Source organism: Podarcis vaucheri (assembly GCF_965113315.1).
Source record: "Podarcis vaucheri genome assembly, chromosome: 13".
NCBI lineage: Eukaryota > Metazoa > Chordata > Lepidosauria > Squamata > Lacertidae > Podarcis > Podarcis vaucheri.
Window position 1 is genome coordinate 38,650,901 of NC_138751.1, and position 22,912 is coordinate 38,673,812.

The 22,912-nt window shown below is 47.9% G+C and overlaps 1 protein-coding gene across 2 annotated transcripts; it reads left to right on the top strand.

The window, feature by feature from the left end:
- The first annotated feature begins 644 nt into the window (after positions 1-644).
- Positions 645-12,019, top strand: LIN7B (lin-7 homolog B, crumbs cell polarity complex component). Of its 2 annotated transcripts, none has more exons than XM_082194545.1 (6): positions 645-2,017; positions 2,884-3,002; positions 4,796-4,867; positions 7,786-7,995; positions 9,419-9,582; positions 11,799-12,019. In XM_082194545.1, exons 1-6 carry the CDS (start codon positions 1,987-1,989, stop codon positions 11,818-11,820), a joined length of 618 nt encoding a protein of 205 aa, XP_082050671.1. In that variant the 5' UTR covers positions 645-1,986; the 3' UTR covers positions 11,821-12,019. The 2 variants fall into 2 exon arrangements, with proteins under 2 accessions (XP_082050671.1, XP_082050670.1); XM_082194544.1 differs by lacking the exon at positions 645-2,017 and adding an exon at positions 2,119-2,345.
- Positions 12,020-22,912: the final 10,893 nt, after the last annotated feature.

Genomic DNA, 22,912 nt, shown 5'->3' on the forward strand with positions numbered 1-22,912 from the left:
GTGGTCTCTAACATGGTGTTAAGAGGATCGTAGGACAATAGTCCTGGATGACTTCAGTATCTATGTGGATGCTGCTGCTGGGCCAGTTTAGGACCTCATGGTCACATGACAACCATGGGGCTGTCTCAAATTGTCATTGGTCCAACATTCGAAGGTTTGGAAGGGCACACCCTTGATGGAGTCTTTACCTCCGAAAGTTTGGACTAGTAGTGGCAATTTCTCTGCAAGGATGTTGGGTCAGTTCTCACAGTAGCCACCCAGATGCCTGTGGGAAACCCACAAGCAGGACCCAAGCACAAGCTTCTGGAAGCCACCTGCAGTGCCTGGGGAAACCCAGCCAGACAGGTGGGGTATTAGTATTATTTCCAGCAACTGATAATTCAAGGATACTGCTTCTGGAGGCAGAGCATAGCCAACATAAGTTTATTTAACGCTCTTCCAAGTTGGCCATCGCTGCCTCCTGCAGCAGTGAGTTCCACAGTTTAACTGCACTGTGCAGAGAAGTACTTTCTTTTGTCTGCCCATAATCTTTAAACATTCAGCTGCATTGGATGGCCACTGCAGAGAGGAAGAAAAACTTCACTATACACTTCCTCCATGCCATGCATGAATTTGTAAATCTCAATCATGCCACTTCTTACCTCTCCAAACACTGCAACTTTCCCTCATAAGGGAACTGCTCCACCCCTGATCATTTTGGTTGCTCTTTTCTGGACCACCTCCAGCTCTACAATATTGTGAGATGACCAGAACTGTACACTGTATTCCAAATGCCACACCATAGCTTTCTTTAATATCAGCAGTTTTATTTTTCAATTCCTGTCCTAATGATTCCTGATGTGGAATTAGCTTTTTCACAGCTGCCACCCCAATGGATCAACATCTTCATCAAGCTATCCAAGGTCTCGTTCCTGGTCAGTCACCCCATGAATGTTTATGTGACATGAATTGCCTTATGTCACATTGAATTGCATTTGTCATGCTACTGCCCATTCCCCCAGTTTGGAGAGGTCCTTTTAGCGCTCTTCACAATCTCTTCCACTCAGCCCTGTTTCTCCATAACATCTATATCAGGAGGCCTTGCAGGCCATGGACCAGTCAGTACCTGGATGCACTGATGAGATGAATGAGTGAAAATAAGCTGAACTTGAACCCTGGCAAGATGGAGGCACTGTGGGTAAATGGTTTCCTTACAACCGAGCAGAAAATGTTGTTAAATAAAAATTATCCAGGGAGCTAATTCTGGTAAACATGATTGCCTCCTCCGTTTGATCTTCACATCCATCTTGTGCAATAGATAGTGATAGCAGTTCAACCCGTGGGATCTGCATGATTCAGTGGGGAAGAGAAATGGCTCTTGCATCCTGAATTCTGCAATGCAGCCCACCTTCGATGCCGTCTACCTTCCCATATATCCTATTGAAATCCAGCGTGTATAATTTTTATGCTCCAGATAGTTTGTGCAAATTTAACATGTTTGTCAGGTGTTCGCCTTTAGCTTTTCATTACACAATCGCCTACTATAAAAAATACCTGAGACCAGCTGGATAAATTAAAGGGGGGGAAACGACACAGTGAGTCACCTGCTGACTGGACCGCCGTTTTCCACTTCGCTCTGGGTGCGAGCTTCTGGAAAGGAGGCCTGAAACATTAACAAAGATACTTTCCTGTTCAAGGCTTTCCAAACCTGTAATAAACGTGTGCGTAAGGCGCGGGACTTCTGCAAGGAGGTTGGGTTGCGTCCGATTCTTCAAAGGCGCCTAGAAGTGGCAAGTTCAAAGCGCTGATTCACCTGCGATGCGCTTTAATAACGACGCTAACATCCGCGTAAGGCACTCTCGCGGGGTGGGGGTGGAGAAAAGGAAGTCGCTGCGCATCCTACACGGGAGGGAGCACGCGTGGAAGGGGATGCAGCGGTGAGCGGATCTCCCTCGTCGCCTCGCGCTGCTGCTGCAACGACCAAGGATCTCGCCTGGCCAGTCCACCATGGTGCCCCACCGGCTGCGGGTCGGACGCGGTACGTAGGCGAAGGGGGTGGAAAGGGCGCGCGCAGGATGATGGCTCCTCTTCGGGCTGCTTCGCTCGGGCGTTTGTGCGGCGCGGCCCGGGCGCATCTCCTGGCCGCCGGGCCTAAGCGGTGCACGGGAGGGGGCCGGGCGCCCTCCGCACGTGCCGCGGCAGACACGCGCACCAGCAGCCCAGCGGGCAGGGCTGCGGCGTATCAGGTTGCAAAGCCCTCTTCCCTCCCCTCGCCGCTCTCCGCGCGTTGACGTGCGAGAGGCGGCGGTGGGGCTTCGCAAGAGCGAAGATGGCAGCGCTGGCCGAGCCTCTGGGGCTGGAGAGGGGTAAGCTGCGCTGGCGGTGGAGAAGGAGGGGAGACCTGGTCTTGGAGAGGGGTGGGCATCTCCTGCGCCTGGAGTGGGAGAGATCCGCGGGTGGCTGGAAGGGGGAGATTCCCGCGTATATGGAGGGAGGAGGAGGAGGAGGAGGATCGGGGCGGATGGATCCGCCAGCTCAGACGCACCAAAGCGAGCAAGAGCCGTGCGCCCTCGCTGCGTCCCAGGGGGATGGCGGGGAGGGAAGAGAGCATCGCCGGGGCGCGCGCGGGAAGGCGAGATCCCGCGGAAAGATGGAGGTGGCGGGTGGGTCCTTCCCCTCTCCCTCCCTCCCTTGCTCGGCATGGCTGCTGAGGAGGAGATCGGCGCCGCTTCCTCGCAGCTCGCCCGGATCTTCGCTTTCGCGCGCTCTCCTTTACGCGCGGCGAGAGCACAAGCGAAGCGCAAGGCGATGTTCGCCGGGGCGGCTGAGGCGCGTCGCCCGAGGCGGCCCGGGTCTTCCTCCCGCTCCGCTGACAACCCCGCCGTCTCTTCTCCCTCTCCTCAGATGTGGCGCGGGCGGTTGAACTGCTGGAGCGGCTGCAGCGCAGCGGGGAGGTGCCGCCTCAGAAACTCCAAGCCCTTCAGAGGGTGTTGCAGAGCAAATTCTGCTCGGCCATCAGGGAGGTGAGCGAGCGACTCTTCCTGGATCCTTCCTTGGCAGACGCTTCTCCTTTTCTTCATTTATACTTTCGTCTCTCCCCTCGCCTCCTCTCCTTTCCCGCACTCCTTGCCTGGCCTTCTTCCTCTATACCGGTTCGTCACCCACTTCCCCTACCTGTCACTGCCAGTTGCACCTGTGTCACACGCATCTGGCCTCTTGTCACTCCCCTGTCACCCCGACCTTTGTCCTATGTTTGCAATCAGGCAGTGGCAGACTTGGGGCTTTCAGATTTCAGCACAACACCAAAATCTGGTGCATCTAGCCTCTGGCCTTCAGCTCTGCATCATGCTGGTGCCTGGATAGCTCAGTTGGTTAGAGCACTGTGGTCCTAACGCCCGGATGGGACAGCTGCATTTCAGGGGGTTGAACTACTTAGTCCTTAGGGTCCCTTCCAACTCCATGATTTTTATTATTTCTTGCAGCGCCCTCTCAGCTCGGCACTCAGGGCAGGCAAGCCACTTACACTCCCTAACTCCGCCTCTGAACCAAGGCGGCCCTACTGTTAGGTGCTCGCCTCAGAGAGCTGATTTGAGGTTTCCTAAAAAGAGCTTCAAATCATTAGTTACTTAGCTGTATTATTATCTGCGCTTTTAACGTTAGGCAAAGGGGAGAGGCGCTTGTGGGATTTTTCTGCCTCAGGTGACGAAATAACTTGATGGGCCTTGGTGCACTGTGCGCCTTTCATAGGAGGGGGGCTGACACCACTTGCTGCCTCACGCAGGAAAATGTCTGAAGTGGCCTCTGTCTGGACTCTCCTTTAAACACTCCTAATCCCTTCTGTATCCCCTCAAAGTCTTGGGTTAAGAACTTAACTCATTCCGGAGGTCCGTTCTTAACCTGAAACTGTTCTTAACCTGAGGTACCACTTTAGCTAATGGGGCCTCCCGCTGCTGACGTGCAATTTCTGTTCTCATCCTGAAGCAAAGTTCTTAACTCGAGATACTATTTCTGGGTTAGCATAGTCTGTAACCTGAAGCGTCTGTAACCTGAAGCGTCTGTAACCCGAGGTACCACTGTATCAGGAAGAAGGGAAGCAGCCTTATATATTTACTCAGACCATAGGTCCCATCTAAAGCATTACAGTCATGCCTCAGGTTACAGATGCTTCAGGTTGCGTTTTTGGGGGTTTCGTACCACTGCGGACCCAGAAGTACTGGAACAGGTTACTTCCAGGTTTCAGCGGTCGCACATGTGCAGAAGTGCTAAATCGCGCTTTGCGCATGCACGGAAGCACCAAATTGCAACTCACGTGTGTGCAGACCTGCCGCTGCGGGTTGCGAACATGCATCCCGCATGGATCATGTTCGCAACCCGAGCGTCCACTGTACTATTTCTGGGTTAGCAGAGTCTGTAACCTGAAGCGTCTGTAACCCGAGATACCACTGTATTAAGAAGAAGGGAAGCAGCCTTATATATTTACTCAGACCATAGGTCCCATCTAGAGCATTATTGTTTACACTGGCAGGCAGCAGCTCACTAGGGATTCGTACCAAGGTATTTCTCATGTCTACTCGGAGGTACTGAGGATTGAATCATAGAAACATAGCACCATGAAAGGAGATGTTCCACCTGCTCTCCCCGCCCCCCGTCTTGCTTTCATGCCCTCTTATCTCCTGTCCATCCCATATTCCCATTGCACAGCGGATGCTTCTTTCAAGTATCCTCCTTAGCATCTGTGTTCAAAATGGTGTCAACTCTGGACTCAGCGTACAAATCTCCCTGACCCCCCCCCCTTTATTGTCTCTTTTCTGGACAGGTCTATGAGCAGTTGTATGACACACTGGATATCACGGGAAGTGCTGAAATTCGGGCGCATGCCACGGCTAAGGTATGAGAAGAAACCTGTTGCTTTGCTTCCAGTTGTGTAGGTTCCCACCATCTGCTACGCATTTTGGGAAGTTGTTTGTCTGCTTGTTGGGATTCCTCTTGAAACATTTTAACCAAATTTTGCATGACCAAGGAATATGATTTTGGTCTATGTTTGGATCCAGTCAGATGCCATTTTGAACAGAGGTGGCTGGCTGAACCTTTCAAAGCTGTACTGATTTTAACCAGTGGTTTTGAAACAGCATTGGTTTCAACTGCAGGTTTCGAAACTGCACTATATATATTTTTTTATCATTCTGTTCCTTAGAATTCTTGTGCAACGCTTGGTCTGAAGTTGCTACTTCTCTTGACTTTTTCATAGAATTCATATTTCATTCAACTTACTGAATTTGCTGTAATGGTGCTAGATAGCTTAAAAGCAATATTCGAAATTAGCCAGGCGCATTTTGCATCTGACTTTCCCGGGTGCCAGGATGGTGCCTAATGTCTCCACCATCTGGAAATGCCTGCCTGGTGAACCTTGGATCTTGGCTGTTTCCACACACTAGCAGCACATCCTGTAGAATGCAATCCGTTATATTTTATCTGCACAATCGGAATGAATTTCAGGAACCAACCACAAAGTCGTATTGAAAAATACTGCTTCTGAGCTGCCTGGCCCCCAAATCAACTAACCATTCCGTTTTGGTGACTGTGACCCTGGTTTAAGGAGCCATTTGGTGCCTAACTTATATAGATGAGTTTCTAACACGGCTTAAAAGGCTGTGGGCCAGCCCTTTCATTAGACAGAGTGAGGCAGATGCCTCAGACAGCTCACTTTCAATGTCACGAAAGGACAACAACCTGATATTTAGTTTTGCTGGGCTTTTTAAAACTATTATTTACTAAGCGATGGTTGTACACCCAGGGAGAGGTACCCATGGGATTTTTGTGCGTCGGGTGTCAAAATAACTTGACCGGCCTTTGGCTGCAAGCACCTTGACGTGGGGCCGGGATGAGGGCAAGATGCCATCAAGCAGCACAAACAGCTTAGTCCGGCCCTGATTAAATAGCTTTAGAAGGGGATTAGACCAACTTGGGAAGCAAAGAGACTTTCAGTGGCTATTAGTCATAATGGCTATATGGCTATATGCACCCTTTGGGTCTGGAGGCCGTATACCTCTCAGGGTACCAGTTTGCTGGGAACAACAGCAGAAGAGGGCTGTTTTGCCTTGCCCCTGAGGCACCTGGATGCTCTGTGCTGGAAACAGGGTGGTCAACTGAATGGAGCTTCCTTAGAACTAATATCTGTATTTAAAATATGATGTGAAAATCGCTAGAAATGGGCTGTTTGTAAAGTGGTCTGCCTGTGCTCTTCTGCTTGGTAGTGTTCTAAAGCGGCTTGCATAAGATGAGTAAAAGCAATAGGAAAGTAGGTTGTCCCTGTGTGTGCAAGTTTACAGTCTAAAAGGCATGGCACGAAAGGAAAAGAGGAGGAGGAGGGAGGAGGAAGGGATGGGGACTACAAGACTTTATGTGTGTCACAGTTTTGTAGGGGGCGGAGGGGGAACACAGAATGTTACTGTAGTTTCAAAATCTAATTTCTGAGATTCTCTGCTTTCATTTCCTTTTTTAAAAAACCAAGTTTCTAGTCCTTATAGCCCCAAATATATGCTTGAAAGTTTGAGGACTAATACGTTTTCCAGTTATTGGAAGTGAGGCTTCAGGGCCCTGTGCAGTGCCTGCCCCAGTAACTTGAAAAAGGAAAGAAAGAATAAGTCTTACAACATAAGTGATGACATGGCAGCTGAGCAATTTGCATAATTTATATGGGGTTGTAAAATTCAGTTTATCTTGGCACTGAATTTATTTACTAATGCTTAGCATGGAGTATGCAGAACCCTGGGTAGAAATATGCACATAGGTTAATTTGAGTAATTTGACAGTGGCTGGGGGAACCCAGTTAGATAGCCAGCATATACATGATGATATGATATGATATAATAATAATAATTTATTTATACCCTGCCCATCTGGCTGAGTTTCCCCAGCCACTCTGGGCGGCTCCCAATTGAGCGTTAAAAACAATACAGCATTAAATATTAAAAACTTCCCTAAACAGGGCTGCCTTCAGATGTCTTTTAAAGATAAGATAGCTGGTTATTTCCTTGACATCTGATGGGAGTGCGTTCCACAGGGCGGGCGCCACTACCGAGAAGGCCCTCTGTCTGGGTCCCTGTAACCTCACTTCTCGCAATGAGGGAACCACCAGAAGGCCCTCGGAGCTGGATCTCAGTGTCTGGGCTAAACGATGGGGGAGGAGATGCTCCTTCAGGTATACTGGACTGAGGCCATTTAGGGCTTTAAAGGTCAGCACCAACACTTTGAATTGTGCTCGAAAACGTACTGGGAGCCAATGCAGATCTCTCAGGACCGGTGTTATGTGGTCCCGGCGGCCGCTCCCAGTCACCAGTCTAGCTGCCGCATTCTGGATTAGTTGTAGTTTCCAGGTCACCTTCAAATAGAGATGATGAGGGATGAGTCGGAAATGAAAACCCAAGGGAATTGAGGCACGAGGGGAAGGGTGTTGCCACTGTGGTGTAGTGGTTAAGAGCCAGTGTGGTGTAGTGGTTAAGAGCGGTACTCTCGTAATCTGGTGAACCGGGTTCGTGTCTCCGCTCCTCCACATACAGCTGCTGGGTGACCTTGGACCAGTCACACTTCTCTGAAGTCTCTCATCCCCACTCACCTCACAGAGTGTTTGTTGTGGGGGAGGAAGGGAAAGGAGAACGTTAGCCGCTTTGAGACTCCTTAAAGGGAGTGAAAGGCGGGATATCAAATCCAAACTTTTCTTCTTCTTCTTCACTGACTTTTAAAGACGTCTTCGAAACAGTCCTAAATACTGGTGCAGACTCTTCTCTGCTTCCTCCCCATACCCAGGCGACGGTGGCTGCTTTCGCAGCGAGCGAAGGGCACGCACACCCACGGGTGGTGGAACTGCCCAAGACGGACGAAGGCCTGGGCTTCAACATCATGGGGGGCAAGGAGCAGAATTCTCCCATCTACATCTCCCGCATCATCCCAGGGGGCGTGGCTGACCGCCACGGGGGCCTCAAGCGAGGAGATCAGTTGCTGTCGGTCAATGGCGTGGTGCGTATATTGGGGGGCAGGCAATACGAGAGGCTTCTTTTTGGGTGTATGGAAGCGGGATACGGATTTGCAGGAAGCGGAAACAGTTGGGGGGGTGAAGGTCCAAAACAACTCAGGGGATACAGAGCGTGCTCAGTCAATTGCGGAATGCTGATTGGCTGATTTTATTTGTGGTTGCATACGTGTTGTTGATTTTATATAGACATAATACATAAAATTGGGAGGCGGGTGGCGCTGTGGGTTAAACCACAGAGCCTAGGACTTGCCGATCAGAAGGTCGGCGGTTCAAATCCCCGCGACGGGGTGAGCTCCCGTTGCTTGGTCCCTGCTCCTGCCCCCTTAGCAGTTCGAAAGCGCATCAAAGTGCAAGTAGATAAATAGGTACTGCTCCGGCGGGAAGGTAAATAGTGTTTCCGTGTGCTGCTCTGGTTCACCAGAAGCAGCTTAGTCATGCTGGCCACATGACCCAGAAGCTGTATGCCGGCTCCCTCGGCCAGTAAAGTAAGATGAGCACCGCAACCCCAGAGTTGGCCATGACTGGACCTAATGGTCAGGGGTCCCTTTACCTTTACCTTTAATACATAATTACATGGTTTCCAAAAAACCATGTGTGCTGTTCATCTGGAGGTTTACTCCAGCTGATAGTTGTTGTTTTTTTTCTTATTATTTGTTAGATTTGTACACCTATAGATCTCTGGGTGGTTCACAACATAAAATCGCAATAAAATAAAATAAGAAATATAGTGGTACCTCGGTTTTTGAACATCTCCATTGACGAATATTTCGGTTTTCAAACTCTGTAAACCCAGAAGTAAATGTTTCGGTTTTCGAACACGCCTCAGAAGTCGAATGGTCTTCTGGAATGGATTATGTTTGAAAACCGAGGTACCACTGTAATAAAAAGAGCAGAAAAAAACCAATAATCCTCTCTCCACAATACATTTTAAAAGGGCATTGGATGTCAGTTAGCCAAAGGCCTGGTTAAAGTGGAACATTTTCGCTTGGCGCCTGAAGGTGTATAATGAAGGCGCCAGGCGAACTTCCCTGAGGAGAGCATTCCACAGACGGGGAGCCACTGCAGAGGAGGCCCCGTTCTCGTATTGCCACCCTCCGGACCTCTCGAGGAGGCGGCACACAATGGAGCCCTTGGAAGATGATCTCAGGGTCTGGGTAGGTTCTTATGGAGACAGGCAGTCCTTGAGGTGTTGTGGTCCTGAGCCATTTAAGGAGAGGGAAAACGGGGCTGGCTTCACACTGCAGCGTTTTGCTGCTGGCCCCGCTTGCGTAAATACGTCATTTGAGGCAGGGACGGCTGCTTCTCACGGACCTCAGCAGTGACGATGGGCGGCGAAAGGTGGAGTCTTGCATCAGGAAATGCACTTATTTCTCTTGTGGCGTTGCTTTTCTTCCTTGTTTCCTGCAGAGCGTGGAGGGCGAGCAACACGAACGGGCGGTGGAGCTCCTGAAAGCAGCCCAGGGTACTGTGAAGCTGGTTGTGCGCTACACGCCCAAAGTACTCGAAGAAATGGAGGCGCGCTTTGAGAAGATGCGGACGGCGCGGCGCCGGCAGCAGCATAACAGCTACTCGTAAGAGCGGGCCGGGAAACAGGGCTTTCCAAGCAGCGGTTCTTCTGGGGGATAGTTTGGGTGGCCAGGGGCAGAAGAGGGCGGGGCTGCCGCACCTGGAAGGTGAGATGGCAGCAGGTGTACCGTATTTTTCGCTCTATAGGACGCACCCGACCATAGGACGCACCTTGTTTTAGAGGGGGAGAACAAGGGGGGGAAATCTCCCCCTCTCTGTGCAGCGCCCCTTCAGCGAAGCGGCAGGAGAAACAGAGCCCCTTCCATTTCTCCTCCCGCTTAGCTGAAGGGGCGCTCTGCCTTAGCTGAAGGGGCACCTACCCTTCAGTGAAAGGAACCCGGTGCGCACCGACCCCTCTTGCTCTCCAGGCTTCAGTGAAGGCAACCCGAAGCCTCTGGAGCGCAGCAGGAATGCTCCCTCTGCGCTTCGGAGGCTTCGCGTTGCTATCGCTGAAGCCAAGGAGCCTGCATTCACTCCATAAGATGCACATACATTTCCCCTTAACTTTTGGAGGGGGAAATGTGTGTCTTATAGAGCGAAAAGTACGGTAGCTTGAAGCCAGGTGGCTGACAGTGTCAGCTGAGTCACACAAGTCCAGCCATTAGGTTTGGGAGAGAAGTTGGGGTTTATATTTGGAATCTGATTTATCCTCATTGCCGGCATCAAATCTGAAATCGCAGTGTTGAAATCTTCCTGGCATCTGATCAACATGTGCAAATCTAGAACTGGGGTAAGGAATACATGCTTTCCCTCTGGATTCTATTCATCTGTGTGTCCCTATAGAGAGAGGGAGTGAGATCAATATTTGATGCTTCTGGGAGAGCGTCTTGCAAATGACACAGTTGGGTGTTGGCAACGGGAAAGGGCAGGCACGGAAGAGAGGAGAAATCCGGGTGCAGAACCCTCAATATTAATTTATTTAGGGCCGTTTATTTTAAATATATCTAGGGAGTGGATGGAAACTTAAAAAAGCAAATAAACCCAAATTACCAAAAGCAATACAATAAAACGATCAATACAAAGTACTGACAACATATGTAAAAAGTACATAAATGCAATAAAGCATGATAATAATGATAACAATATTAATATTAATAATTTATTATTTATACCCAGCCACTCTGGGTGGCTCCCAACAGAATATTAAGAACACGATAAAACATCAAAATTAAAAACTTCCCTAAACAGGGCTGCCTTCAGATGTCTTCTAAAAGTCAGATAGCTGTTTATTTCTTGACATCTGGTGGGAGGGTGTTCCACAGGGCGGGCGCCACTACCGAGAAGGCCCTCTGCCTGGTTCCCTGTCACCTCGCTTCTCAATAACATGCAGAAGATGATTGGCTTTAATGATCAGACAGAGACGAGGAGGACGTGTCTTCAGAAATTAGCTGAAGCAGGTGACCGACCGTAACACAAAGAGGCAGCATCATAACTATGCAATGTTAACCAGGGACTTTTAACTCTTTTAAGAGTTATGTATGATTTTCAAGCTTACAAAAAATGGTTGTGGTATAAGGAGCAGAGGAAATGAACAATTCAAACTCCGTAGCTCCCCCTCCTCATTATTTCGCCTTTGTTCAGAAACCAATCGATCTGGTTTTCTTGTCACCTACCTCTTCCTGCCTCTCTCTTTCCATCATCACATCCTAGCTTGCTCTTACCTCTTAGTTACCATATTTTTCGCTCTATAAGACACACCTTTTCCCTCCTGAAAAGTAAAGGGGAATGTGTGTGCGTCTTGTGGGGCGAACGCAGGCTGCGCGGCTATCCCAGAAGCCAGAACAGCGAGAGGGATCACAGCGCAGCGCTCCCTCTTGCTGTTCTAGCTTCTGACTTAGCCCCTCGGTCCCTTCCCCCACCTCCCGGAAAAGCACCCAAGAGCCGCGCTCCCTTTCACGAGCCGCGTGGAGCGTGTGTGTGGCTCTTGGGGGCTTTTCCCCGAGGAGGTACTGACGGGCTGCCCTTCTCTTTCCGCGGGGAAAAGCCTGCAAGCGCCGCACACACGCTCCACACAGCTCGTGAAAGGGAGTGCTGAGCAGAGCCCGGGATGGTCTTATGGTCGGGTACGTCTTATGGAGCGAAAAATACGGTGACTAGAATGACCATATGGTAAGAAAAAATTAGTTCTTTCTCAGAGTTTTAAGAAAAACTTCTTTTATGGCTGCCTGCCTCCCTGCTTGCTCTCACGGTTGGTATTTCCTGTCTCTCTTTGTTTCCTCAGATCTCTGGAGTCTCGAGGATAATTTGCATCATTATGTATCTGGTTTGTTTGGGCTGGCCTGCGATTTTTTCCCCCACCCCACCGCACCCTCCCCGATGGTTTTATCTGTATAGCAGGAGACATATTTATCTGCCTTCCTCCTCTTTGCCAGGAGGTGGGCTCCTATGTACAGTATTTATTCTCCACAATCCTCTTATTTAAAGATGTTCTGTGTGAGTGACTGTGTATCTGTGCGAGTCCCTACCCTTTGTGAAACTGAAGAAGGTACCGCAAAGCCCCCAGGAGCCTGTTCTTTGCTGCCTATGATGTACAGGGCTATAAAAAATTGGAGGAAAATGGAAAGCTCCCACGTATAATGCTGCTCCTCTAGGGATGGTTTCGTTTCCATTGCGGGGTGAGGGGTCCCCTCTCTAGCCAGCCTCCCACCCTAATAATAATAATAAATTTTATTTATATCCCGCCCTCCCCAGCCGAAGCCGGGCTCAGGGCGGCTAACAACAATAAAATAGTGCAACATTCTAAAAACAATTCATTATAAACATTAATTAAAATCAAATTGATGGCAACCATTAAGCTAAAGTTCTGTGAAGATTGCCAAAGGAGGGAGTCGGGCTGTGCCCTGGCCAAAGGCCTGGTGGAACAGCTCTGTCTTGCAGGCCCTGCGGAAAGATGTCAAGTCCCGCAGGGCCCTAGTCTCTTGGGACAGAGCGTTCCACCAGATCGGAGCCACAACCGAAAAAGCCCTGGCTCCAGTTGAGGCCAGCCTAACCTCTCTGTGGCCTGGGACCTTCAGGATGTTTCTATTTGAAGACCGTAAGTTCCTCTGTGGGACATACCAGGAGAGGTGGTCCCGTAGCTACGAGGGTCCTAAGCCGTATAGGGCTTAGACACAGAAATGCCAACACTGATGAGAAGGCACGGTGTAGCCCTGGCTTTGGGCCTGGGTTCAAATCTACCTGGCTGACCATATCGCCTGTCCCTCTCTCTCCTGAGCCTAACCTACCTCACAGGGTTGTTGTGAGGACAGAACAGTGAAAACCCATGTTTGGTGCCCTTGAGTTCCTTGGGATATCTTGCCAATTAATACTGATAAGAGCCTTGGAGGGAGAGAATTGTCCCAGGACTCTAGGGCTACAACTTTACCAAGCCAAACCAATTTTTTCCCTATAGCAACCCATAGTAGAATGTGATTTTTAAAGAAAAAAGCAAGATAAGGTTGGATATAGATGTGGGAAATCACAATAATTTCAGCTGCAAAGCTCACTGGCGATCTTTGGGTAAGCTTGTGTACACTCAGCCTCAGTGTTCCCATCTGTAAAATGGGGGCTGGAACGGCCTCCCTCGCAAAGTTGCTGTGGGGATTAATGAGATAAAAAACAGCAAAACGCTATGGAGTTTTATGAATAACACGACGTGTATGTAAATAATGTCTGTCCAGATTATACTAAGTAAGAAAAGATAATCCCCCCTTACCCCACAACAATCACAACAGACCTCTATTTTAGATTTCTCTTAACAGGCCTCTAAAGGACTACCCTGTCACAGACAGCTTTCCGGGTCATGTGGCCAGCATGACTAAACCGCTTCTGGCACAATGGGACACCGTGAGGGAAACCAGAGTGCACAGAAACGCCGTTTACCTTCCTGCCATAGTGGTACCTTTTTATCTACCTGCACTGGTGTGCTTTCAGTTAGTTCCAGGGGCAGCAGCTCCATCAGAGTGTTGGCAGAAAGGGAAAAAAATCAGAATGAAATAAGCTGCAGTGCAGTTTGACTCTTTGACCAGCAGGTGGAGCACTTAATGAATCTCTGGTCAGGATTCATGAAAAAGTAATGTTTAGGTGAATTTTGGGGAGAAGTTGTGGCTCTAGCTGCATAAGAACTATTTGAGAATGCTGACATAAAATATCATGGCTCCCAGCCCCATCAGAATGTGAAAGCCTGTAGTTTTCAGCTGATCCATGCTGACTTTGAAGTCACCTGATTGCTTCAGTCTGAATTAGTTGGCATGGGTCAGAGAAACCCACTGTTACTTGCTGTGACATTCTGAAAGCCAAGCCAAAGAGTTACCGTATTTTTCCGTGTATAAGACGTCCCCATGTATAAGACCACCCCAATTGTCTGAGCCCCAAATTAAGAAATAATTAATTGCAACATTTCATGTATAAGATGACCCCCAATTTTAAACTTTAAAAAATTGGGGGGAAATATAGACTTATACGCGGAAAAATACAGTATATGCAGAAAGGTCGCCCAGGCTGGGAGTTGGCACAGGTTTGCATGAAATCTGCCGGTTTCATGTGTCAATAGGGTGCAATTTAGGAAGAAGACCCATAACTCAGTAGGTACAGCCCGTGCTTTGCCTGCAGTAGTTAATAATAATGACAATAATTTTATTATTTGTACCCCCGCCCATCTGACTGGTTTGCCCCAGCCACTCTGGGCGACTCTTCCAGGATAGGTTCAGGCCTTGGTGTTTTTCAGCTGAAAGGATCGGATGATACCTGAGACACAGGAAGAGCCATTGCCGGTCAGAATAGACAACACTGTTATGCTAGGCCAGGGATGGGGGAAGCCCTCTATTTGTTGCCGAACCACAACTCCCAAAAGCCCTTGCCAGCATGGCCACTGCAGGGGTGGATGGTGGGAGTTGTAGTTCAGGAACACCCAGAGATGTTTCTGCGTGGCTGATATAGAGGATTGCAGGTTCTCCACCCAGGCCTAGATGGACAAAATTGTCTCTGGACCTTGTGTGAGGCAGGTTCTTCGCAGAAAACGAAGCGTGCACTAGCAAAAGCCTCGTGTTGATAGGCTCTGCGTGCAAACAAAATAAATCTCCCAGGTTGGGAACAGATGGACGAAAAGCCTCTGCCCCTGTTGTAAGGCGACTTCCTAATTTACAGCGAAATAGATAGCTGAGCAGGCTGTTCAAACTAGTCTTTCATTTAATCCCAAGAGCACACCTGTATGCTAAAATGCAACTCTTAAGAGTTGTCCAGCTCTTGTGTTCAGTCCAAGCTGGTTGTATTTACGTCTGCAAAATGTGTCAAATTGCAAAAACTTAAAAAGAAATATTTTCCTGGATGCTGGGATTCGATAAAATAATCCAAAAGGAGTGTCAAATCTCCTTGTAAATGCCTAGATTTATTTGAATACGGTGTTGCTTTTTTCCGGATCGGTTCTCTGCATACAGTACTTCCCCTGAGCTCAAATGAAAAACTGAGTTTTTTCCAAAAACATCCCTCCTTTCAAGTTGTACTTCTTCGCAGAACTGGGACCCACCCCACGTATGCGCAGAATATGGGCTCAGGGCCAAGCCACAGACTTGACGTGCTGGTTTTTTAAAATGCAGGTTGCATCAGGTTTGAGGGGTGGGGGCAGAGGGTTCTGATAATTAACGGGATTAGTGCAGGCATGGAGAGCGAATTCCTCCCATGTCACAGTCCGGAGGAAAATCTTCTGTAATTGGGGCTGTAAACCAGAAGTTTATGCAGAAGTTACGTTCCGGCGATCGCGTCTAAAAGCCAGAGTTGCGTATAGTCAAAACAGAGGTGGCTGGGATTCCCAACGTCATTTTTCCTGGAACCCTGCGCTCTTTTTAATTTTTCCCACACGTGTAAAACTTGAAGGTGCACAAGTTAAAGGTTCACAAGTGGTGGGCTCACTTCATCTGCTTTTGGAGGATGATGCTTTTACCCACTCATCCTCAACAAACTCATGCCATGTTCAAGAGGGCTTTGCTTCAAGACTGCTGCATGGGAGGAAAAGGTTAAATTTCCTTTCTACATCTGCTCTGATCCTGTTAATTATCAGCCCCCTAAGTATGCTGATAGGATTTTGTAATTAACTTGCATTAAAAAAAAAATTGCAAAAGGCTTTTAACTTCAGGTCTAGTTTGGCTCTGAGAGGAGGTCATGAAAAGAACATATGCTTTAGCGCAAATACCGTATTTTTTGCTCTATAAGACTCACTTTTTCCCTCCTAAAAAAGTAAGGGGAAATGTGTGTGCGTCTTATGGAGCGAATGCAGGCTGCGCAGCTATCCCAGAAGCCAGAACAGCAAGAGGGATTGCTGCTTCTGAGATTCAGAATATATTTTTTCTTGTTTTCCTCCTCCAAAAACTAGGTGCGCCTTGTGCATCTTATAGAGCGAAAAATGCGGTAAATACAACTTTTCAGGTCCTTGCTATTGATGCTCATAGTCTCTGTTGGGGGTTCCTTGGATTCATGCCTTTGCTCAGTCTGTCCATTGGTTTTGGGTTTGTTTAAAACTCCGTATTCCCATCTCTGGTCAGCAGATTCCTGTGTCATGTTTCACGGCACTCCCAGGCTTCCGTTTTTTAAAAGCAATTTGCCATGCACCACGGAAGCTGGATGAGCGAGAACACAAGATCAGAGGCTCCCTTGGACTTCTTGGCTCTTCAGACTGCTGAAACGGTCCAGGATGCCGTTCCATGGTCAAGAACGAGAGCGGCTAGCCCAGTGTTCCCCAAACCAGTGTTTCTCCAGTTGTTTTTGGACTACAACTCCCATCATCCCTAGCTAGCAAGACCAGCGGTCAGGGATGATGGGAACTGTAGTCCAAAAACAGCTGGACACCCAAGATTGGGAAACTAGCCCTGTGGCTTCCCAGATGCTATTTGATGCAGCTTCCATCAGCCTTAGCTGGCATAGTAAATGAGAGTTGTAGTCCAGCAAATATCAGGAGGTCTGCAGGTTTGCCACACTTGATTTAGAGCAGTGGTGGCCAAACTTGGCCCTCCAGCTGTTTTTGGGACTACAGTTCCCATCATCCCTGGCCACTGGTCCTGTTAGATAGGGATGATGGGAGTTGTAGTCCAAAAACAGCTGGAGGGCCAAGTTTGGCCACCACTGATTTAGAGGGACCAAATAGCTTGCTTGTGGCATTATGCCCCCTTAATAATACACTGTTGTTGGGGAGCACATGCAACACTTCGCCATTGCTCTGGCTAGAGTAAGAACAGTAAGAGCTGTTCGACAGTGGAATTTGCTGCCAAGGAGTGTGGTGGAGTCTCCTTCTTTGGAGGTCTTTAAGCAGAGGCTTGACAACCATATGTCAGGAGTGCTCTGATGATGTTTCCTGCTTGGCAGGGGGTTGGACTCGATGGCCCTTGTGGTCTCTTCCAACTCTATGATTCTATGATTCTAGAGTGAGGTGCAAATATCTTTTTCCTGGCCCAGTCAAACCCCCCACCCCACCCCGTCTTGCCCAAAGGCTCAGCCAAAGGTGTTGTGCTCCTCCTAATAGCTGATTAACCCTCTCTAGGAAAATCTGTCTTCCTTTAGCAGAACCCCATACTTCAGTGGACTTTTTTGCCAGCTACCCGGTCCCCATGGGTGTCATGTGATTATACCACTAGCAGGTCACTGGTTGATCAGCACTGTAAGGGAAGCGTGCCAGGGAACGCCTGTGTAAGCTGTTCCAAAAGAAGAGTGTGATTTAAGTGTAATACATCAATAAACTAGTAAAGCACAGTGTTTGAGAAGCCTCACTTCGTATTACAGTCTGTTTTTGCATCTCCCCACTCCCCTTTCAGCTCTTTAAAATGGGTGTTTGAACCTCAGTTGGAGAATGATTCTGCAAATGTACACACTAGGGTTGGGCAATTCCTGGTTTTCAATATTGTGATATAGGTAAAGGTAAAGGGAACCCATGACCATTAGGTCCAGTCGTGGACGACTCTGGGGTTGCGGCGCTCATCTCGCTTTATTGGCCGAGGGAGCCGGTGTACAGCTTCCGGGTCATGTGGCCAGCATGACTAAGCCACTTCTGGCGAACCAGGGCAATGCACGGAAACGCCGTTTACCTTCCCACCGGAGTGGTACCTATTTATCTACTTGCACTTTTGACATATCACCTGCCAAACATGGTGATATAATGACATATCACAATGTCTGAAGTAAGGATGGAGCTGTGTAGAGGTAGAGGTGTTGGCTGGCTTCACGGTTTTCCTCACATTGTGATTTTTGTGTAGCGCGCAAACACACGCACACACATGATTTGTGATATATTGCAAGGTCAACAATTATGAAACCGATATCACAATATGGACTTCAAACCAGTTTTGGACGCTATATTGCCCATCCCTAGTACACCCCCAGCTTAGTTCTGTGTCACAACACTCAAGGCATTTGCTACACCAGGGGCCTCTCATCTCTCTGTCAATAATATGTGGTGTTATGGTGCTTATCATACACAACTATTCCCTTTGCGGTAGAAGAAATGTTGGAAGACTTGATTCCAAAGCAGACTAGATGAAATATTGGCAAACTTGGTTTCCAAAGGCCCTCTTCTGTCAAGTTTGTTGCTTCGTTCACCATTCACACAAAAAACCTAATACTGTACAATTAAGTGATATAATTTAAGATATTAAAACTGCAATGCCAATATTAAAATACAGCATCCAGCTAGGGCAGATTGACATAATGAAACCTCTGGGACTAAATATCAGCAGAGGCCTGAGAATATGCCAAAACATCAACAGTGTCTGCCTATCTGAGCCTACGGAGAGGGGGCCAGCACCAAGAAGGCCCTCTGTCTGATTACTACCAAATTTTTCTCCAAAATGGCACAACCAAGAGAATCTTGGTTAATCTTAGTGAATGAGGAAGGTGATGCTGCAGGTAATGATCGCCAGTTGAAGGGCTTTGTAGATCAAAACCTTAAACTGGACCCAATAGCTTATTGGCAGCGAGTGTCTGCAAGGTCAAGGTTCATAAAACCAGTGGCTAGGGCTTTATGGCTGGCAGAGCGCCCCCTAATGGGTTTCTGGTGTATTTACACCTCCTTTAGTGCCTTGCTGGCACTGCATTCTGTTTGTGGCCATTCCATTTTCATGGTACGTGTATCTCTTGGAATAGGGATGTTGCTTTAGCCATCGTAGGTGCTAAATCTGTTTCACCAGCGGCTTTGTCCTGCCACATTACTGAGTTGATATATCTGGTTTGGGCAATGGGATCCTGGTTACATACATGATGGAAGCGTCCCAAGGTGGTGGTAGGATCCTGGGAACGCTGTGGTTTTAATCTAGGGGGAAAAGGTAAAATTTATTTGTGGTTTTATAAAAAAAAAAATTAAGCTAAAATATATCCTGTCATTTGGCCTTCAAAAAGGTTCACAAGGCAAATTTTAACATCGAAACAATATAGAAAGCAAAACGCTGACATCAAACACACACAAAATGGCGCACTGTCTCACCTAACATAAGCAACAACTAAAATTGGGGAGCAATCTCAGAAGTCTGGGAAAGAGGATCTTTCCTAACGATCTGAAGGCAATGAAGCTGGATGGACTTGGAAATAATTCCACGGGGAAGATTTCTGGCAGCTATCAAACTGAGCTTAAGGCAGCCCCTTACATGTCACCAGAAGAGGATGGTTATTTGCTTAAAATGTGCATATGCTGTTTTTTGTGTTTAGGTGCAAGTTTAGAAATAATTACTATAATTGTAAATAGAAATACAGAACACCTCACTATCACAGAGGATGCTGTGACCTGCATGCGTACTTAGTTTGCTGTTTAGGAACTCAATGGGCAACTTCAAGGCTTCTGAGCTCTGTCTTGTCTTCAAAGGACACAACTCGGTGCACACCCCTGCTTCCTCCCTTGTCACCATCTCCAAACTCCAAACTGTGGTTGAGCAGAGGTCAACTTACTCCTACCCAAAAGGGCACCCCAAGACGCGATGGTTGGAAGGTTTCTGTCAGTGAACCAAGAAGGGTCCCCACTACTGAGGAAATCCTGGCTTTCAGGTTCCTCTGGCAAATACCAGTTCTTCATTAAAGGTTCCCATGTTCCGATATCCTTCAGGACACATGTATTACCTCCAGATGTTCTTGGGACTCCCAACTCTCATCAGCCCCCATAAGTAGTCAGGGACAATGAGAATTGGTCCAGCAATGCCTGGCCACTGGTTCCTCATCCCTTCTAATATTTGTGATCATCAGTGGATATATCTGGCTATTTGATGTTTTGTGTTCACATTAAAAAAGAATGGTGGTGTGTTTCTTTTCGTGCCGTCTTATCATATTTGTTTGTTTCACTAAAATTTATAGGTTCTGTTTTTAGGAATTACGAATGGCAGAGGTTTCCAGCAGGGCCAGCCTCAGCTCTGTGAGGGTAATTCCCTCAGTGGGTGTTAAGTTGTGGATGAACATATCAGACGAAACAGCGATTATTCAAACAGCTCTTGTTTATTCACAGGCCAGAACAGAACAGAACTGAAGGGTTCAGCCAGCCTGCTTATATAGAGCTCCACTAGAACGCAACAGTAACCATTTTCTGTAACTATCCAATCACTGAACGTCACTTTGGATCCCTTATTTGCATATGTGGACCTGAACTATCTACAGTATCCCCCTGCTGGCCCAGGGTGAGAACTTCAGTACATAACAGTGGGGTGCATGTGTCCCTTCCTATACCCTCCTTGCCTAGCAGCACTCCTTCATGGAAATTTTCCAGAGAGTGAGGCTGTGTCAAGGGCCTTATGGGGAAATTAAATGGCAGCTGCCTAACGCTAAGCACCATGGGATTTTTTTTAAAAAAAGGGAGTCCATGACAGGTGTTGGAGGTGGCCCCTGGCAGGTTGTGATGGCCTCAGCAGCTTCCTAAGGATGCTAGATGCAATTCTCAGGGTTTGCAGCCCGAAAGTGAAGAAGACATGACACATTAGGAGGAAGGTTATTTTTCTCTCTCTCTAATGCAGAGTTAGTGGCCACTGGAATCGCAAGAAGGACCATGCACCTGGGTATTTTGGGACCACAACTCCCATCGTCCCTGACCACATTCTTTTTTCTTTTCTTTTTTTTAAATATATATTTATTGTTTTAAAATAGATACATTTATGCCAGGAAAGCAGGCAAACCAACCAACAAACATACAATCAAATAAACAAACTATAAATTGATAAACAGACAATAGCAATACAGTGGTACCTCGGGTTACATACGCTTCAGGTTACAGACTCCACTAACCCAGAAATAATACCTCGGGTTAAGAACTTTACCTCAGGATGAGAACAGAAATCACACAGCAGCAGCAGGAGGCCCCCATTAGCTAAAGTGGTGCTTCAGGTTAAGAACAGTTTCAGGTTAAGAACGGACCTCCAGAACGAATTAAGTACTTAACCTGAGGTACCACTGTATATGAAACAACACAATTCTTATAACTAACATCATTTGTACTCCCAGTGATGTGAACGATTGTAAAACTTGTAAAACAAGAAATTAAAAATGACTTCCAATTAGTCTCTCTTTACTTTATCTGTTGATTATCTTATACCGCATAGTTACATATTTCTTATATACTTTCTGTGAGGTTCCCTACAAACTTATATTTATACAATGCAAGGTTCAGTCTAATTCTGCTCTGACCACATTCTTGCTGAAGTGAGTTGGAGTCCCAACAGCATCTCCAGTTCTACATGGCCCTCAGGAGACTCAGGTATATCCTGGCTCCAAACTGCTCTCTTATGCCTCCATTTTGCTCGCCGCTCCCTGCTGCCTCCAAGCAGGCCTTTGGGCGCAAAGCATTTCAGGTCCCAAATAGGTTTTTAATGGCAGGTTCCCAGCCGTTCCTCCGGCGTGTTCCCCTGCCACCATCACTCCCTGATCCCGATACAAGGTCATGTTGTTTTTTAAAAAAGACAGGTCTGTGCTTGCTTAATGGAACAGGTGCCCTATCGGGAGAGGCAGGTGAGGGGAGCCACAGGCACAAAAGCCACACATGTGCCCAGCACCACACCCCTCAGTCTCATGCGCTAGGCCTATTCCCTTCGTAGGTCTATTCCCTTCGTAGGAGCGGGGGAAGTAATGGCTCTGTATTGCTGTGTGTTTGCCACCTACTGCTACAAATTGAGGTCTCGGTCTTGTTCCAGAAAGACGAGAAAAATGCTGCTCCCTGCCCAATGGGTATGTGAGTCACCCCACTACGCTTCCAGAGTTGGTTTTACAGGTTGGGCTGCCCTCTGGAGACTCATCTACCAGAAAGGGTGGGGAGAAAGGACTCTGCAAGCCAGCAATGCCTCTTTCTCTCACAGGGCAAGAGAGAACCTAGCAGGAAGAGCAGGAACTTGGGGTTTCTGGGTTCTTTGGAAAAGTTGCCGTTCAGGAGCAGCATTGAAATGAATCGGGAGGGGGGGGGAGGTAGTTCTCAGGCAAACCACAAAAAATAAAATGTTTCTTCTGCCTTTTGAATGCAGCATTCTAATGTTAAGCCCATGAGGTTTCGACAGCCACAAAAGCGTAGAAACAACATTAGATCTGGAGGCCCGATATTTAACAGAGTTGCCTGGAAGTCAGTCAACAAGGCGGGTGGTACTCAAGCTAAGCCCTACTCAGAGTAGACCTGCCGAAGTTGGTAAACCTTAGTCACCTCCATCATCTTTTATTGGTCTTAACGCTATCCAGTAGGCACCTTTATCTCTCACGTTTGAATTTTGGAATCAAAACGTGAGATTTTGAAACGTTCTCAGGTTTCAAATTTAGGTCTAATTCTGCAAGGGGTGCAGGTGGGTTGGGACTGGGTAAAATGCCCACCTCTTGCCAACGCTTGCGGCATGTCCCTCTCCCCAAGGGCCAACCTTTCTCATTGCCCATTGGCCTCGCTGCAAGCTGTGGGCCGGGGAGGGGGGGCAGATCCCCTCAGTCCCACACCCTGCGAAGGCCAACTTTGACAGTAGGGTGAGACCGCCCCTCCTGTCAACCACTTGGTGTCTTAAGAATGCCAGGTGATTGACACCTGTCAAAGTTGGACGGGGATTGCTGTAATTGCCCCCAATCAGCTGATGGATTGAACGCGTCCACCCTGGGTTGCACCCTTTAGACAGCCCTTTTTGGGACAAAGGCACACTCACAGTGAGGTTCTCTTGGTATCCTGCTTCTCACTCTGCAAGACAGTTGAGGGCTAACTCTAGCCTTGGGCATTTTGATGGTAGGGGAAGCGTGTGCGTGTGTGCATTTAAGTTGACTCGCCATCATCTTGGTTTAACCTCTATTCATTTATATGTCAGTTCATGTTGCAGTCTCTGCTCACATCTCTGTGTCGGTTTCCCCAGCTCCTGCCTGCCTGCCTGCCTATAATTCGATTGCAGTTCT

Excerpts from the sequence above, each read along its gene's own strand:
- LIN7B (XM_082194544.1), top strand. The coding sequence starts at position 2,309 with ATGGCAGCGCTGGCCGAGCCTCTGGGGCTGGAGAGGG. Across the intron at positions 2,346-2,883 it reads GCCTCTGGGGCTGGAGAGGG|ATGTGGCGCGGGCGGTTGAA; the intron begins GTAAGCTGCGCT and ends CCCTCTCCTCAG. Across the intron at positions 3,003-4,795 it reads TCTGCTCGGCCATCAGGGAG|GTCTATGAGCAGTTGTATGA; the intron begins GTGAGCGAGCGA and ends TTTTCTGGACAG.